This window comes from Protopterus annectens, chromosome 8.part0 (assembly GCF_019279795.1).
Source record: "Protopterus annectens isolate FY-2018-M chromosome 8.part0, PAN1.0, whole genome shotgun sequence".
Classification (NCBI taxonomy): Eukaryota; Metazoa; Chordata; order Ceratodontiformes; family Protopteridae; genus Protopterus; species Protopterus annectens.
In genome coordinates, this window is record NC_056741.1 from 784,988,717 (window position 1) to 785,005,556 (window position 16,840).

At 44.2% G+C, this 16,840-nt stretch overlaps 1 protein-coding gene across 1 annotated transcript in view; it reads left to right on the top strand.

Moving 5' to 3' along the window:
- The window catches only part of ASPM (assembly factor for spindle microtubules), a 2,279,206-nt gene that overhangs the window by 193,418 nt on the left and 2,068,948 nt on the right, over positions 1–16,840 (top strand). The window contains exon 6 of the mRNA XM_044080257.1: positions 13,886–14,032. Within this exon, the coding sequence (XP_043936192.1) occupies positions 13,886–14,032 (147 nt within the window). The remainder of the gene's footprint in view (positions 1–13,885; positions 14,033–16,840) is intronic.

Here is a 16,840-nt window from a genome sequence, read left to right on the forward strand (position 1 = left end):
CTTATTTTAAGTAAGGGAGTTATGGTCAAAAAATCATTCATTCCTGGTTTGGAATTAGAATCTAAATTTATCTGCCACCATAATTCCCTACTTTCCAAAATTTCCTCCCATAACCCACCCCTAATATTTGGCAAAACTTGGTCAAGAACAAAAAAATGAAACTTATATTCGGGACAAGTGGTGGAGTGTTGACTCTGACTTTATAGACAATTTAAGGAAGGAAGTGGAGATAGGTAGGCAGGGTAGATTCAAACCAATTTTGGAAAGAGGGAGAGATACTAATGTGGAAACAGATACACATATTTGTTTCAACAGGAACAATAATAATAATAGCAACAATAAAAATGAGCAAGCTAATTTTACTAGAAGTTTAATAGTTGAGTATAACCATTCCAATTTTAAGTTGAGAGAAATTTTCAAAAAGGAATGGAACAAATTTAGCTCCTTAACAGATATTGAAGAAATAAACACTATGGAACCAAAAATGGTGTATAAAAACCCACCAAATTTAGGCAAGATTCTGGAAAAAAGTAATGTTATAACAAGAACAGGAAACAAAGGGAGGAAAGGGACTTTTAGATGTGGGAGATGTACACAGTGCCCACAAATTATTAACAAAGAAACAATATACATTGAAAGTAGAAAAAAATGGCTTAAAAGTTATAATTTTACAATTGTGAAAGTAAAGGGTAGTTTATATTGCTATTTGCCAGAAATGTCAGTCATTTTATGTGGGGAAAACGGAACGATGTTTAAAAAGAAGAATTTATGAACATAATTATGACATTCTGAAAGCCAAGAATACAAATGCTTTATACAAACACTCCACCACTTGTCCCGAATATAAGTTTCATTTTTTTGTTCTTGACCAAGTTTTGCCAAATATTAGGGGTGGGTTATGGGAGGAAATTTTGGAAAGTAGGGAATTATGGTGGCAGATAAATTTAGATTCTAATTCCAAACCAGGAATGAATGATTTTTTGACCATAACTCCCTTACTTAAAATAAGAGCTAATAAGCTTTAGGAGTAGTAGAAAAATACATTTTTCACAAAGGACACTAGAGGTCACCATTGTACAACATATACCAGTCTCTTAGTTCAATGAATGTAATGAAATGATAAAAGTTCTTTTAAAAGAAGTTTTTTTAAAAAAGAAGTTTTTAGAAAGAAGTATTTTTATACATAAAATGAGTTTTTAATGTATTTATAATTATTTATTTATTTATTTATTTATATATTTATAAATGAAAATGAGAAATGGTTTTTTTTAATGAGAGCAATGAATTTATGCATTTTAAGTAAGCTGCACTTTTTTTAGAAGGGCATTAATATTCATGAGTATGTGCAATTTGATAGGACAGTTTGAATTAATTGAGAAATGTCTATGGACAATTGTCATAATTAAATAAAGTTGATTTACTATATAATGAAAGGAATTAAACATGGAGCTTTGTCTGATGAAGTCCTATTGTGAAGGACGAAAACGCATACTGAACTGTTACTGAAGAGCGTTAATACAAGTTATACAAGTATTTTAGTTGACGTTTGCTTTTGGTCTCACTTGTTTTTAACTATTTGTGGAATAAACTGCATGGACTGAGCATCAACGTTTCCTGGCACTTATTTCACAGTTTATATATATATATATATATATATATATATATATATATATATATATATATATATATATATATGGGTATGTATATGTTGTATATATGTATATACTGTTATTCACAGCAAACAAGATATGAGGTAATTCCAGCAGTGCATTGTGGGATAAGGGGCTTGGTCTCGAGCTACTGGCAAACCTTGAGCTTGCTATCGGCCGTGTCAGAGCCAAGGATCGGCTCCGAACCCATCAGTGAGAATAAAGGCGAGATAAACAACTCACATGGAACGTTATGGTAAGTACATAACTTCTATTTTCCTTGTGTTTTATTTTTAGATACTGGATAATTTTAGATTTTCCCCGTTTGTATCTGGTGCCAGAAAGAAGAAGATGTGGTCTACCACAGTTGCTGTGTTGCATTTTGTACTGTGGAGCCTAAGCACTGTTTGCACTGCAAATACTGCCAAGGCTACACCCCCAAATTCTTGTGGCTTAGCTTACCTTTCCTTTTACAAATATGATAAGACTTGATACCTTAGTCCAGTCCACCACTCCAGGTCCAAAGTTGGTTTTCTTGTCTTTCCTTTTCTTCACTAAAAGATTCAACAAGGACTGCAGAAGATGTGACATGAGTACCTTGCATTCCTTTGGAAACTGCCATGTCTGAGAAAATGGGTACGTCTGATAAGATCTTTCCTTTGCAGTTTTCTTCATTGGCTATCCAACTTTGGGTAGATGGGGAGTCCTGCATGGTCCTTTCATGAGGAGGAAAGTAAGATATCTGTAGTTTGTTAGGGAAGATGTTGAGGAGTTGCGTGTGGTAGCCTGGTTTCCCTGCCCTGAGAGTAGGACTTTCAGGATGGATGCTCTGATGAAAGACACACAACAGAAGGCATCTTCTCTCCCATCACTTCATACGTAAACTGGGCTAGCTGGCCTTCTGGGCCATTTTCAGTCTAGCCAGTTTCCTATTTGGTGCTTGAATTAACCTGTTAGCTTTTGAGAAGTTCTTTAAGCAGGCATCTGGTGGGGCTTTAACATCTCCCTGTTCCTCCTGAACAACTGCTCAATTTGGTCCAAGGAGTGCTGATATCTGTACAAGCCCTTTAACCAGGCACTGGAATCTGCGATGCCAGGAGTCTCCTTGTCTGTCAGGAATTGGAATCACCATTATGTCCAAGTAGAGGATTCACAAGAAAGCAAAAAGGAGTAGCTAGATTAATTCTCTTGGATCTCTTCTTTTGGCTAGGATTCTGACACTGAAGGCACTGTCTCCTCTGACACACTGAGATGTTTAGAAAAAACGTTACCAGAATGAAGAATTTCTTCAGATGGGAAGGAAGAGAGGCATCTGGTGCTTAGATATTTTAAATGGGCCTGGATGCAGCAATCCCGGTGGGTATTCCTCTTACTCAAATATCATAAGAGGCTGCTTTCTTTGCAGTCTCCTAGGAACCTGCTGTTGACCCCCTGCACCTAAAAAGGTCTTGCACCATACAAGATGCACACAAATACTTGCATAGGAATGCAGTGGTGGATCCAGCAGGAGCGTCCATGTGTCCAGGAAAATGATCCAAGTTTGTTCCTGCAGCAAACACTTCCCAATGGCAGCGACATAGGGCTTTCTAAAGATTTGGGAGGCAGGACTTTGTCTGCTAGCCTAGCCTTCAAAGCTATTAACTGTTAGGCAGATGACCAAATTCCAGATGGCTTTGCTGGAACCACCTAGGAGAGCAGATAGTGGTGTCTGCTGCTCTGAGGGGCTAAACTGTGACAGTACTCCAGTACTGTTAGTCATATAGCAAAACACTCCATTAGATGGGGGTTATGATGCTGTTGATGTAGCATCCAGGGCAACAGCCCTGTGATTAGGAGATATACCTGGGTAAGGCTTCAACTCCTACCAGATGTCCAAGTGCAGCTCTTTAATGCTCCAGTTTGACAAAGATCTGCTATGTGGAACCAGCTTGTGAAGTTTTCAAAGGAAGGGATGATAGGAAGTAAGTTGAAGGGAAATAAAGGTTGCAAAGCGTCTTTTTATGCATCCATGCCACAATATAATAGAAACTAGCCTTCCAAGCCTGGTCCTTTTTATCAGCAGTAGAATAAGGGTAAACAGATTCAGGAAATGAAGTCCAGTTAAAAGAAAGCAGAGGGACTAAGGGTAAACCTGTGTCCCAGGGCTTGTTCTTTAACATGGAGCAACCTTGACTGCATGTCTTTCCACCTTCCCTCCCTTCCACACTGTGACCCCAGGAAGTCATCCTCCCCAGTACCTTCATTACAGTTGCAGGCATTTTGTTTCTAGGTTTTCCACTGTGGGAAGACTCTTGGGTGATTTAAATCATCAGGGAGGAATACAGACTACAATGGATACAGATTTCTCTTATGGCAGGGCTTCCCCCATGTTCCAAAAGCCCAAGAATGCCTAATGTAGACTATCATTATAGACCTCTTACAGCAGGGACCCATAGGAATGGTCTCCATCCAAGAGGAAGGAAAAAGGGTTTATTCCAGACTCTTTCTAGGCCCAAGATGTAAGACACTTGGAGACTCATCCTGGACCTATCGAGGCTAAACACCTTTCTGAAGAGTGAGAGTCTTCTGACCTTGTCACCCCTCCTGCCACTCCAGAGCTCTGATGATCACCTGGGGATAAAAAATGCTTCCATTTATGTTTTCATTCACAAGGATCACAAATGATACCTCAGATTCCTGGTCTATCTACTGTGCCCCGATTCTTTATAAAATGCATGGTGCTAGTAACTGTGGAGTATCAGAGGCTTTCATATCTTATATTGGGATATCTGCCTCATTCAGGCATTCTCATAGGATTAGTTAAACAAGGCCTTGGCCTTTACTACTGGACCTCCACCGCAAACTGTGGTTCACTCAGAGTTTGCAGTATCTGAGTTCCATACCCTCCAAGAGTGATATTCCTAGGATCACAGACACAATCTTACAAAATGCCTGCCTTCCACTAGAGATGATGTAAACTGCTCAAGCTTACTTTCTTCAGTTAGCTATCCAGAATTGGGCGACAGTGAGAGCATTTCAAGGCTCTAGAAGACTTGCCGTCAAAAGATTCTCATGATACTTCACAGCAGGTTGTGTATGAAGATACAGTGGTATCTGAGGCCATCGCGGGGATAGAGAAACCAATCGCAGTTCTCCCTTCTGTTGCTGAATGGCTAGATTGGTATGCCAAGCACTTTAATCTGGAAAGCGCCAACCAGATTATAACAACCGATTCTTCGTATCTAGCTTTGGAAAGAATATTCACTCGTAAAAGTACAGGGGCATAACCGGAAGAAGCTTAGAAATGTAAATGTTAGCCCTGAATCTTGGACTTTGAGCCTTCAGCCAAATATGGGGAGAAGGCACTCTGCAAGTAGTCGAACACTGCAGTTGTGTGGTATATCCACAAGCAAGGTGGTATGTTAGCATTGATTACATAAGAATTGGCACCAGAGCACAGAATATTTCTGAAGTTTACCTACTTTCAGAACAGAATATTGTGGGAGACCAACTAAGCTGCTCGAAGGCAGAACTACATGAGTGGATGTTGTATAGGGATGTCTTCCTTCAGTTAGCGCACAGATGTGAATGACACAGATAGACCTTTTTGCAGCACAAAACGGCTATGTAATTTTTTTCTCAAGAGCACCTTGCAAAGAACTTGGGCAGCAGCCGCCTTCTCCATAGATTTGACAAGTCTACTTATCTCTGCATTCCATCCCATCCACTTCCTCTCAGGTGTGATCAGAAACTGAGACACGAGAGGCTAGGCATGCTCCTTTATAGCACCTTTTTGACCTACTCAGTACTGGTTGTGCTTAATCATGGAAATGTTCATTGGGAAGCATCATGTACTTCCAGCAGACCTTCTAACATATGACAAAGGGTCTCCTAATATATCCAGCAGTACTTGAGACAGTGAACAACATTATTAGGAAGGTTGGAAAGCCAACCACTAGCAGATCGTACATATTCAAATGGGAGTGGATTTCCCACTGATGCCAGGACAGAGGAGAGGGCCCCAGTGATAGGAGGCATGCCTTTAATCCTCCCATACTTCAGTGAGCTGTTTGGGACAAGCTTGACTTTCATGTCAGTTAAAGTTCACTAGTTTGTGGTTTGTCTGCCGCCAGTAGCTCTATCGTTGGCTAGCTTGGGACCATTGAAACCATTTCTTAAGAGATTTCTGCACTTTAGACTTCCTAGTAAAAGTGCAACTTTCCTGGTACTTAAATAGGTTTAGAAAAAATAGCCAGGCCTGTTTTTTACACCTGTTTTATCTGTAGCCATCAAACTTACCTGGAAGACTTCTGTCTTGGTGGCAATCTCCCTGGCTAGGAGAATATCTGAATTGCTAGCCCTGATGTGCAAAAAGCCTTTCCTAGTCTTTCACAGGGGTAGAGTGAGCCAAGGACCAACCCTTCTTTCATGCCCAAAGTAGTGATAAAATCCGCCCTCAGTTAGACTATTCTTCTTTCTATTTTTTCAGAATAAAAGGGGGGATTCTGCATACATTGGATATCTATGGACAACTCCTGTGCTCTCTATGTAGTACACAGTTTAGAAAAATAAAATAGCTATTCATCTTAACTGTAAAAGAAAAGTGAACTGATGATCAAACACATTAAATGGCTGGCACAGTCCATACGGTTCTGCTATTCATCTCTGGTGAAATAACCTGATTGGACCACTCAGTTTATAGTACCAAGTGCATTGCAGCTATGGTGGCATCCTAAAAAGATGTGGGCACCCAAGCTGTTCTGAAAGCTGCAACTTGAATATTTGTTCATACTTTCTCCAGACACTGTAGACTGGACATTGACTGTAGGGCTGTGGCAGACTCTAAGGCAGTTTTGCAGGGGATGGTGTGCCCTAGCTGCTCTTCCCAGGCCACTACATATGCATTATAAAGCTTGGGGAATAGTCCCAGTATGAGATCTACTGCAACAGTAATCTAAATGAAGAATGTAGAACATTTGTGTAGCTAATGTAATACAATAGTTTTGGATATATTATTGTTGCTGTGCTGTCTTCCAGCTGACATCCCCACTATTTTTGTAAGTACTTTTGGCCACTTTGGATTGGAGTGGGGTACAGATACCTCCCTTGTCCTCTTCTCCACCCCTCTCTGAGTTTCTAAAGCCTTGGGTTTGTTGGCTCTGGGCAGTGGTTGTAGAGAATATGTCTTCCTCCCCTTTTTCTCACCTGGGTGACGGAGTAATGTATTGAACCTTTCTTTTCCCCTGTCCTAAATCTTCGCCTCAAGAGCCCTTGCTATGGGTTCTGGTCAAGAAAGCAGTAAAATAACAGACAGGTACTATTATTTGATTACATTTTGAGCATACCAGAGGCCGGATATATACTGCGCAAAAGGGGGGGGGGTCTCTCTTGAGCTGTAGAAGTTTGCCTGAATATATAAGGCAGTTGACAGCACAGAATCAGTAGTGAGGACTAGAGCAACAATAGTCCTTTCTAACATCTGATGTAATGTGATCCTATCTCGCCTACATTCTCTACAGATGAGTTCGGAGCCGATCCTCGGCTCCGACTCGGCGCTGTACAATAGAACTCAGTCTCTTATTGGCTGAGTCACCTCGTATCCCAGGATGCACCACTACTGCTTCCCCAGATCTCGTTTGCCGCTTCTGAAGCATAGACGTGGTCACGGACTTGGCTGAGCTAAGTACCTCTTGTGACAAAATTTTCTGTCAATTTTTCTGCTAAAACTGACCCAAAAGCTGTTTTAACAGCTACTTTGTGGTGTGTGATTGTGTATTAGGTGATTTTTGTGGTAAAATTGCATTTTTTGGGCAAGTGTTTTCGTTGAGTCAGAGGGGCTTTGCCCTATTCCGCGCTCTTTTTGTTAGAGTTGTAGTTGTGTAGTTTTTGTGTACTTTTCGAAGTTTACTGTCTCTTTACGATGTCGAAGGAACATAGACCATCGGGTTTCAAAAAATGTTCTAAATGCAATTATAAAATGTCCATTACGGATGACCATTCCTTGTGTGTTTACTGTTTGGGCCCGAAGCACCTCCAGGAATCCTGTAGCGTTTGCCACGCTTTTTCCTCTCGCGTGCTCCAAGAGAGGAAAAATAAATTGATTTTGAAAGGGCTTATTACCCCTTCTTTTGAGGAAGCCCTATCTTCTTCTTCTTCCCCTTCGAGGAAGAAAAAATCTTCGGCTCCGACCAGCCCGTCGGAGCCGGCAGCTAAAAAGTCAAGGCAGGCTTCTCTGTCGGCTCCACGGACTTCGGAGCCGAGGGTAGAACGGTCTGCCTCGATGTCTCCAGCCTCGACTCCTCTGGCTTCGGAGTCGAGAGCTCGGGCGTCGAGAGGCGAGTCATCTCCATCGGCTCTACTGCCTTTGGAGCCGATGAGGGTTGCCCGCTCAGACTCTTCCCCTTCGGTGCCGAAGTCCCCATCGGCTCCGAGGGAAATTGCAGTGGTAGTGGAATCTCCCTCTGCGCCGATACTTCTCGAAACCATACGGAGCCGGTCCCCCAGTCTTTCGGAGCAGGCGTAGAAGTCGACTCGGACCCGGTTGGTCTCTTCTCTGTCGTCGAGGATGTCTGATTCGGATGTAGACAGGGTGCTTCAAAGGCTTTTTCAGTCTCCGGTCTTTCAAAAGTTGGTCTCTGCTCCAGCCCAGTCGGCTCCAGAGCCGATTTCCCACCCTGCTATCTCGGTTCCTCCTCCAACAGCTTTGGTGCCGTTGGAGTTGGTGTTGGTGGAGCCGGTGGAGGTTGTTGGGTCAGTTCCGACCCTAACTCCAACCCCGCCCTTCGGGTCGGAGTTCGGTACGCGGACCTCCTCTGTCGGCCCCGGGGGGGGGGGGACGCTTCGGGACCGATCCTTTCGGTTCCGAGCCTCCCTCTCGGTGCGTCGGCGGCGGGAGTTCCGACTGCTGTTGTGGCCTTGGGGGTTGAACCATCCCAGGACTTTGGGGGTCCCGCCTTCAAGGCCATGAGGAGTGCCTTGGCCAAATCCTCTCTGGCCACTTCTACCATCTCACCACCACCTTCCCTTGGCATGGAGACTGGCTCCTTTGCAATCCCCCTGTCTCACGACAGCGGAGCCCATGGGCCTGAGGTTTCCCCTTCTTCCTGGAGGTCCCTCCGAAATGTCTTCGGAGGAACCTCCGAGGAAGAAACAGTGCAAGAGGAAGCACGTCGACTCCCCTGATGAGTCCCTCACCTCGGATACCGACCTCGATGATGCGGAAGGGTCCCCCAAGTCGTCCTCGGATGATGTATCCTTTGTGGACATCTTGGAGATCCTTAAGCAACGAGGCGACTGGCAGTCCAAACCCCCTTCTGCTGAGGAGTCGGTGTTCCTCAAGGCCTTCGGGGCTCAGCCCTTTGCCTCCTGGGTGTCTCCGCCCTTCGATGAGCTTCTGGATTTGATTTCTCGAAGGGCGTGGGAACACCCGGACTCTGTTGAACCGGTGCCAGCTCGCCCCAATAAATTCCTTTCGGCACCCCCTGATAAGGACTTTCTTTCCAAAGGTGTGGCTGTAGATGCCTTGGTGGTGGCATCTGCCACCCAGCAAGATGTGGCAGAGGCTTCAACGTCCGTCCATCCTCCTAATAAGGAGTCTAGGAGCATGGATCGGTACGGGAAGTGCACCCTTACTTCAGCAACCTTTACATTAAGGTCTCTGAACTACTTTACGCATTTTACAAGACTGCAGAGGGATCTGGTCAAGGAGCTTTTGGATACCCTCTCCGGTAACTTACCTGAGCAGTTAGACCAGACGGTTAACTCCCAGTTGGCTACCCTGTCCTCGTTATCCAACTCGTCCATGAGGCTCATTTCGTATGCAGCCGAAGGAGCGAGCAGAGCGGCGGGAACAGGTGTTGCTCTACGGAGACAAGCCTGGCTACGCTTGTGTCACTTTGCGGAGGCCTTTAAGTCTTCCTTTGCCGACGCCCCCTTCGATGGGTCCTCTCTGTTTTGACCCAAGGTAAAGGACACTTTGACTCGCTGCGAACAGGAGGGTAAGACTTTAACTGCCGTAGGGGCCCGGTTTTCCACTCCCTTCAGACCTTATCCCAAGGCTCGAAGAGGAGGGAAAATGTGGTTCCGTAAGTCTCAAAAGCCTTACTCATCGCAGTAGAGCGATTCCCCTTCTAGAGGCAGAGGAGGGGGAAATTTTTCTGGGAGACGCCGTCCCAGAGGCGGCGGAGGCCCCCACAACACCGGAGACCGCGAGTCCTTTCGTGGCTCCTCCTCCTTCCAGCATCCCTGAAGGAGTGCCCGACTGTGCAGCTCCGGAGCCAGTCGGGGGTCGTTTTTTGAGGCACCTAAAGGCCTGGGAAAGTATCACTCAGGACCAATGGGTGCTCCGAATCATCGCCGTAGGTTATACTATTCCCTTCTCTCAACCCCCCCACCATCCCAAAGAATCCTGGACCCGCCACCCAGTCAACGGGATCTGGCAGCCAGCGAAATATCGAAGCTGCTTCAAAAAGGAGTCATCCAACCTGTCCCCGCAGATCAGGCCGGATCAGGGACTTACTCAAGATTCTTTTTGGTACCAAAAAAGACAGGGGACTTGAGGCCCATTTTGGATCTCAGCAAGTTAAACCGATCAGTGAAAAAGTCCAAATTCCGGATGGTCACCTTGCAATCCATTCTCCCGCTTTTGGAGAAAGGTGTTTGGATGTGCTCCATAGATCTCAAAGACGCCTATTATCACATTCTGATAGATCAGGCGTCAAGGAGACACTTGCGCTTCAGCCTAGGAGACAGTCATTTATGTTTGGCAGTGGTGACTGCTCACCTGAGAAGTCTAGGATTCCAGGTGTTTCCATACCTAGACGTCTGGCTCCTAACTGCCACCTCCAGGCATCTACTCTTCAAAATTCAAGCAGCCACTGTCTCCCTAGGCAACTCCTTAGGAATCACCTTCAATTGGACAAAATCCGTATTGCTGCCATCACAGCGTATTCTGTTTATTGGTGCAGAAATTGACTCAAGGCAGATGCGTGTCTATCTTCCTGCGGAAAGGGTAGCAACACTGCAGTCTCAGGTTCGGGCATTACTCCTCAGACGTCGCGCTCCAGCGAGAATGGTCCTGCAGCTGTTGGGTTCCATGTCAGCCACCATTCTTCTGGTCCCCTTGGCAAGGTTGCATATGAGGATACTCCAGTGGCTCCTATCAGTCCAGTGGTCTTCTCAAGACCTTCCCCTCAGTCACCATATATTGATCACAAAGACGTGCAAACAGGATCTTCGTTGGTGGCTTCTTTCCTCCAACCTGAATCTAGGGCGACCATTCGTTCCTCCACTCCCCTCGGCCACGTTGACTATGGACGCCTCCCAGACAGGGTGGGGGGGACATTATCTGGACAGGTCGGTCCAAGGCACGTGGCACTCCGAGAGTCTTCTCCACATCAATATCCTGGAAATGAGGGCGGTGCTTTTAACGTTGCAAGCACTGCATGATCACCTCCCCCAGGGTACGATTGCCATTCAGTCCAACAACATGTCGGTAGTCTGGTACTTGAACAAGCAAGGAGGGACCAGGTCTTACCCCCTTTGCAGAGAGGCCATGAAGGTATGGGATTGGGCGATTGCTACCAAACGTTTTCAAGTGGCAACACACATTCCGGGGAGATCCAATGTGATAGCCGACAGACTGAGCAGGACTATTCTTTCCCCTCACGAGTGGTCCTTGAACGACAGAGTGGTAACACAGATTTTCGCGAGAGAGATGGGGAGCTCCATGTTGCGATCTTTTCGCAACTCCCCTCAACGCAAAATGCCAGCAGTTCTTCTCTCTCACCCCGTTTCCGGGGGAGATCCCCAAGGATGCTCTAGTCCAAGCTTGGCCCCCTGGTCTGCTATACGCCTTTCCACCTGTTCCCCTTCTCCCCAAGGTGATTCAGAAGGCTATTCGCTTGGAAAGCAAAATGATTCTAATCGCCCCATACTGGCCTCGTCAAGTCTGGTTCCCCTTTCTTCACAAATATGCATTGGAGGGTCCCTGGTTCCTGGACCAAGTTCCTTACCTCTTGACGCATCAGTCAGGACAGCTCCATCAGTCCCTCCATTCTTTGAAGCTAGCAGCTTGGCTACTCCTCTTCCGACCATAGTTAGGAGCCATTCTTTCGACCCTGAAGTCATGCATATTTTGTCCTCGGCTCACAAGACTTCTACTAAGAAGATGTATAGCAGTAAATGGAAGAGGTTTGCTATTTGGGCCCAACTCCGAGGATTAGACCCTATGACAGCCTCGGTGCCAGAGGTTCTGAAGTTTTTAACTTCCCTGTTCAACCAGGGTTGTTCGGTGTCTACCATCAAAGTTCAATTGGCTATTTCCAATTTTCACGAGAGCGTAGAACCACCTTTAATGAGCAACAAGTTGTGCAAAGCTTTTATTAAAGGAGCTTGGCTTCTACGGCCTCATATATCTCATCCCGCACCACCGTGGGACCTTAACGTAGTGTTAGGTGCATTAACCGCACCTCCCTTTGAGCCGGCAGCAACCTGTGACTTAAAATTTCTTTCTTGGAAGACTGCCCTTCTAGTTGCTATTACATCAGCCAGGCGAGTTTCAGAACTTCAAGCCCTATGCGTCAAACCACCATACCTGGTATTTCACAAGGATAGAGTATCTCTTAGACCAAACCCATCCTTTATACCAAAGGTTTGTTCTAACTTTTGTTTGCAACAATCACTGGAATTACCGTTTTTTTCCCCTAAGTATTCAAACAGAGCTGAGTATACCTTTCACAGCTTAGACGTGCACAGACAATTACGTTTCTATTTGGATAGGACACGCCAAGCACGAAAATCTGATCAACTGTTTGTGTCCTTTTCGGATAGTAAATTGGGCAAAGCCGTCACGAAAGTCACTATCGCCAAGTGGATCAGAGACTGTATCAGTCATATTTATCGCGTTTCAAATAAGGAGCTTACAGCTCCAGTTGAAAGCTCATTCTACCAGGGCTATGGCCACTTCGGCAGCCTTTCATTCCAAGCTCTCTATTAGTGACATGTGTGCGGCTGCTACGTGGTCTTCCCTACACACCTTTATTTCTCACTACAAATTGGATGTGGCATCTGGGCATCTAGGGGTCGAGCTTCCTTCGGTTCCACGGTTCTCCGGACCGTTTTCCAATGAGCCACCCAGGAATTAGGTGCTAGGGACGCTGTCCCATCTGTAGAGAATGTAGGCGAGATAGGATCACATTACATCTTTTAGTTATGTACTTACCATAACTTTAGATGTATGGGATCCATCTCGCCTACATTCCTAATAACCCTCCCTCCTTCCCCCTGCCTTGTAGGCCAGAAGAGACCGGACGATCCGAATTCAACTTTTCCTCTCTTGAACCACCTGGCAATGTTATAACAGTCTATGTGGGTGTGCATGTGTGCGGACAAACAAGATCTGGGGAAGCAGTAGTGGTGCATCCTGGGATACGAGGTGACTCAGCCAATAAGAGACTGCGTTCTGTTGTATAGCGGCCGAGTCGGAGCCGAGGATCGGCTCTGAACCCATCTGTAGAGAATGTAGGCGAGATGGATCCCATACATCTAAAGTTGTGGTAAGTACATAACTAAAAATTATTACAGTAAGTTACTTATACAATTATACTTTTTTCATCTTTTTGTGGGGTGCCTTTTTTTTATTTAAACAGTACAGTAGCAGCGACTAGGATCACTGTTGTTGCCAGTATTTTAATAACATGCTCTTTGGAAAATGAAATTAATCATAATTGGCACCTCTTTTTAAATAACAAGGATGCTGCATGTGTTAGCAAATATGTATAATATCCAATGAAAACTTGTATACTCACCACTGGGACAAGAAATACATTAACATGTCAGTAATGCCCTGAAGAACAAATCTTGTTTTAAATGTGGTGCTTGTTCCCTTCGATAGGTGGTAAACTGTCTGCTGCTGCATTGATGGCAGTAGTTCTTCCTTCTCAACTGGATATGTGCACACAAGTTATAAAAACATCCGTGCAGTGGGAACAGAGGCACATTAGTGTTCATCTGAAAGCACTGATAGTGTTCCAGAGTGTAAATTGTGCAAATAAAACCATTAAGCATGAGCTTAACTAGCATTGTGGAGAGACGGGTGAAATTTGGAGACTGCTGTTTTCTCTTCATACATTTTATTTAATATAACCATTGCAGTTATTTAATTATCTGTAAGTGTGTAGTCTTTTGAAGCAACTTTCCTCTTTATGAAGAGTGGCTGAGATAATGTTTGTTAAGCTTACTTGTTTTTTATTTTAAAGTCATCCCTAGACATCCTATGCCATTCGCTGCTAAAAACATGTTTTATGATGAGCGTTGGAAGGAAAAGCAAGAAAAAGGATTTACTTGGTGGCTCAACTTTATCCTAACGCCCGAGGAATTTACAGTTGATACAAACTCTTCTAAAGGTACAGTCCCTTATGAACCTCCTTACTTGTATGTATGTTTTAAATGAAACTGCAGAATATTAAAAGCATTGGAATATGTTAGTAAATAATTCTGACTAAACTTTTTTTGTGTGTGTGCTTTTCCCTCTCTTTTTCTATTTTGGGTCAACTGTAGTAATAAATGAGACTTCCTATTAATCTTGGATGAGCCAGACTTATAGCCAGCAGACTTTGGGGAATAATGCCATGTTAAATTAGTTAGATCAAACTAACCAGATGAGAGTAAGCAGTCTGAAGAACATTGACTATTTGACCTCTCTGTGGTTAACTCTAACTTGCTTAGATCGTAGGTTCATGGGTAAATACTAGGCTAGCTGTCCTTGTAGGCAATTTTAAGCCTGGACAACTTCCCTCAAAAGTGAGAATCAAACCCTGTACTCTGCGTCTCTGGGGTAAATACCTTGGTCATTATGCTAGCTTTCAACCCAAAAGTATATGGAATATGCTGTATTTGAACCCAGGACCATGTGTATGGTAGATGTCCTCTTGTTCAGTGTTGCAGTATTCTTTACATATGGGTTGTATTCCGCCCAACGGCCTAGTGTCTGGCCTGCATGCAAAAGCTTAGAGCCACTGCCTGTACATGGGACGTTAGATGTAAAATGGTGTGCACCATTTTACCTTCATCCATGGCCTTGATAGCTTTCTCGAAGAAGTCCACCAGGCAAGACCTCCCTTTGACAAAGCCAAATTGGGCCTGGTCCAGTGTGTGGATATTTCGTAAGTCGGTGTTGAGCAAATTCATGATGATTCTCTCCATAACCTGACAGGTAAGATGGCAGATAAAACTGATGAAGCTTTTGGGTATGTAGTTCCCTGGGTCAGTTGATTGGCTCCCCTTGTGCAGAGGGGTGATTGTTGCAGCCCTTCATTCCTCTGGGACAAAGCTCAGCCGGAGGCTGTGCTTAGAGGGTTTCTAATGGCCCTTATAGATTTGTTTTAGTCTGTTTAAGAAGCATGCTGGAATGTTATCGGGACCCATGGAGGCTGCGGTTTCGGCTTTACCACGCACATTAAGGACCTATTCCCTCATAATGACCAGTAGGGGAATGGCTGTGTTTGGGTGTAGTAGGAGGTGATGGAGGAGAGTTTGAACTGAACTTGTCAGGCAGCAGGTTTGCTATAGTTTCAGGCTGAGTGTAAGTGTTGTCCATGATTAACTCAACACATTGCTGAGCGTTTCCCCTGAGGTTGCGAACATAATTTTAAAAAGCCTTATGGTTAAATTACACATGGGAGGCTATCTTTGCCTTGTAGTTTACTTTGGGAGATTTGACCAGCTCTCTATGTTTAGACTGGTGATTGTTTTTCTGCATTATTTTATTTGTTTGTTCTTGACCTTGGAGAAGATATATATATATTTTTGTTGAATAGCCTATTTATGTCAGGATGGTTTATTTTTGCTAGAAATCATATGTTTGACAGGTACTGCCTCCTCTATGCAGCTATGAATGTGGTTATGCAGTGCTTTTGTGTACAGTATAGACTAGTTTCATCTGGTTTTTGAGGGACTTGAAAGTTTAATAAGCTGTTACTGAGTTTTGAGGTTCTTAACAGGTTTGGAGTTTGGGTATTCTAGGTTAGTTTTAATACATTTTGTGGTCAGATCTTACCAGGGAGGTGTTTAATGCATGGGAGGGAGGAGCATCCCCCCATCTTTGTGAGTACCAGGTCTAGGGTATTTGTACCTCTATTTGGGGAGCTAATTAGTTGCTCCAGGGTGTTTGCATTGACAAAGTTCAAAAGCCTCTGAGCAGGTGAATTATGGGTCATATAAGTCTCCCAGTGTATGAAGGGGTAGTTGAAGTCAACAGTAAGTATGACGATAGTTTGAATGTTGAGAGATTCCAGTAAGTTTAGGTAGGAGGTGTGGTCTTCCTGAGTCGTGATAGGGGATCTGTAGCTAGCAAGGATATGATAGGGTATCACACCTGTGGTTAGTTGGGCATGGAGCAGCTCAAGCAAGTCATGTAGTTGGACCAGTCTAACATTGTACTTGCCTTTTATGAACATTGAGACACCTTCTCCCTTTGTTTTATCCTGAGCTGAGGGAGATCGAAATGTATGAAAGACATTGTAGCCTTTGATAGGTGGGGAGCTCTCCAAGGTTTTGATCTGTTTCCTTGACTACACATATGTCTGCATCCTCCAGGATAAGGAGTGCTTCCAAGGAGTGCTTTTTTTTTTATTTATTTTGTTTTTATTTAAACTCCTAGTGTTGAGCAGCAGTACCTTTATGAGGTCATGCTTTATTTTTATGTTGGAGGGCTTAACCTCTTAGCACACCCTAAAAAAGTTATTTTAGGTATAAAGTTTTTGCCAATATCCAGCAGCCAAATTGTGACAAGTACAAACTGTGTCTGGCAAAGCATCGTGGTTTATCAATCGTTTCCCCAGGCTGACCAGGATTAGATTGGCGATTGTTTTTCTGCATTATTTTATTTGTTTCTTCTTGACCTTGGAGAAGATATATATATATATTTTTTTGTTGTATAGCCTATTTATGCCAGGATGGCTCGTCGTGACACATGCAACTAGGTCAATTGTCGAAGTCAATTATTTTTGCTGCTATTGTGGCATCTTCATTGCTGAAGGTAGGATGGTTCTCAAGGGTAGATTCATACCTGCCTGGTGTACACATTCAGAGAGTTCCATCATGTCTTTTTTCATAGGTTGTTTACGTCCACGTGGACTATGACTGTGTCATACCGGTACTTGTGGTTTAAAACCTAAGTGCATGCGTGATCTGGCTGATCCTGGCTCCAGACA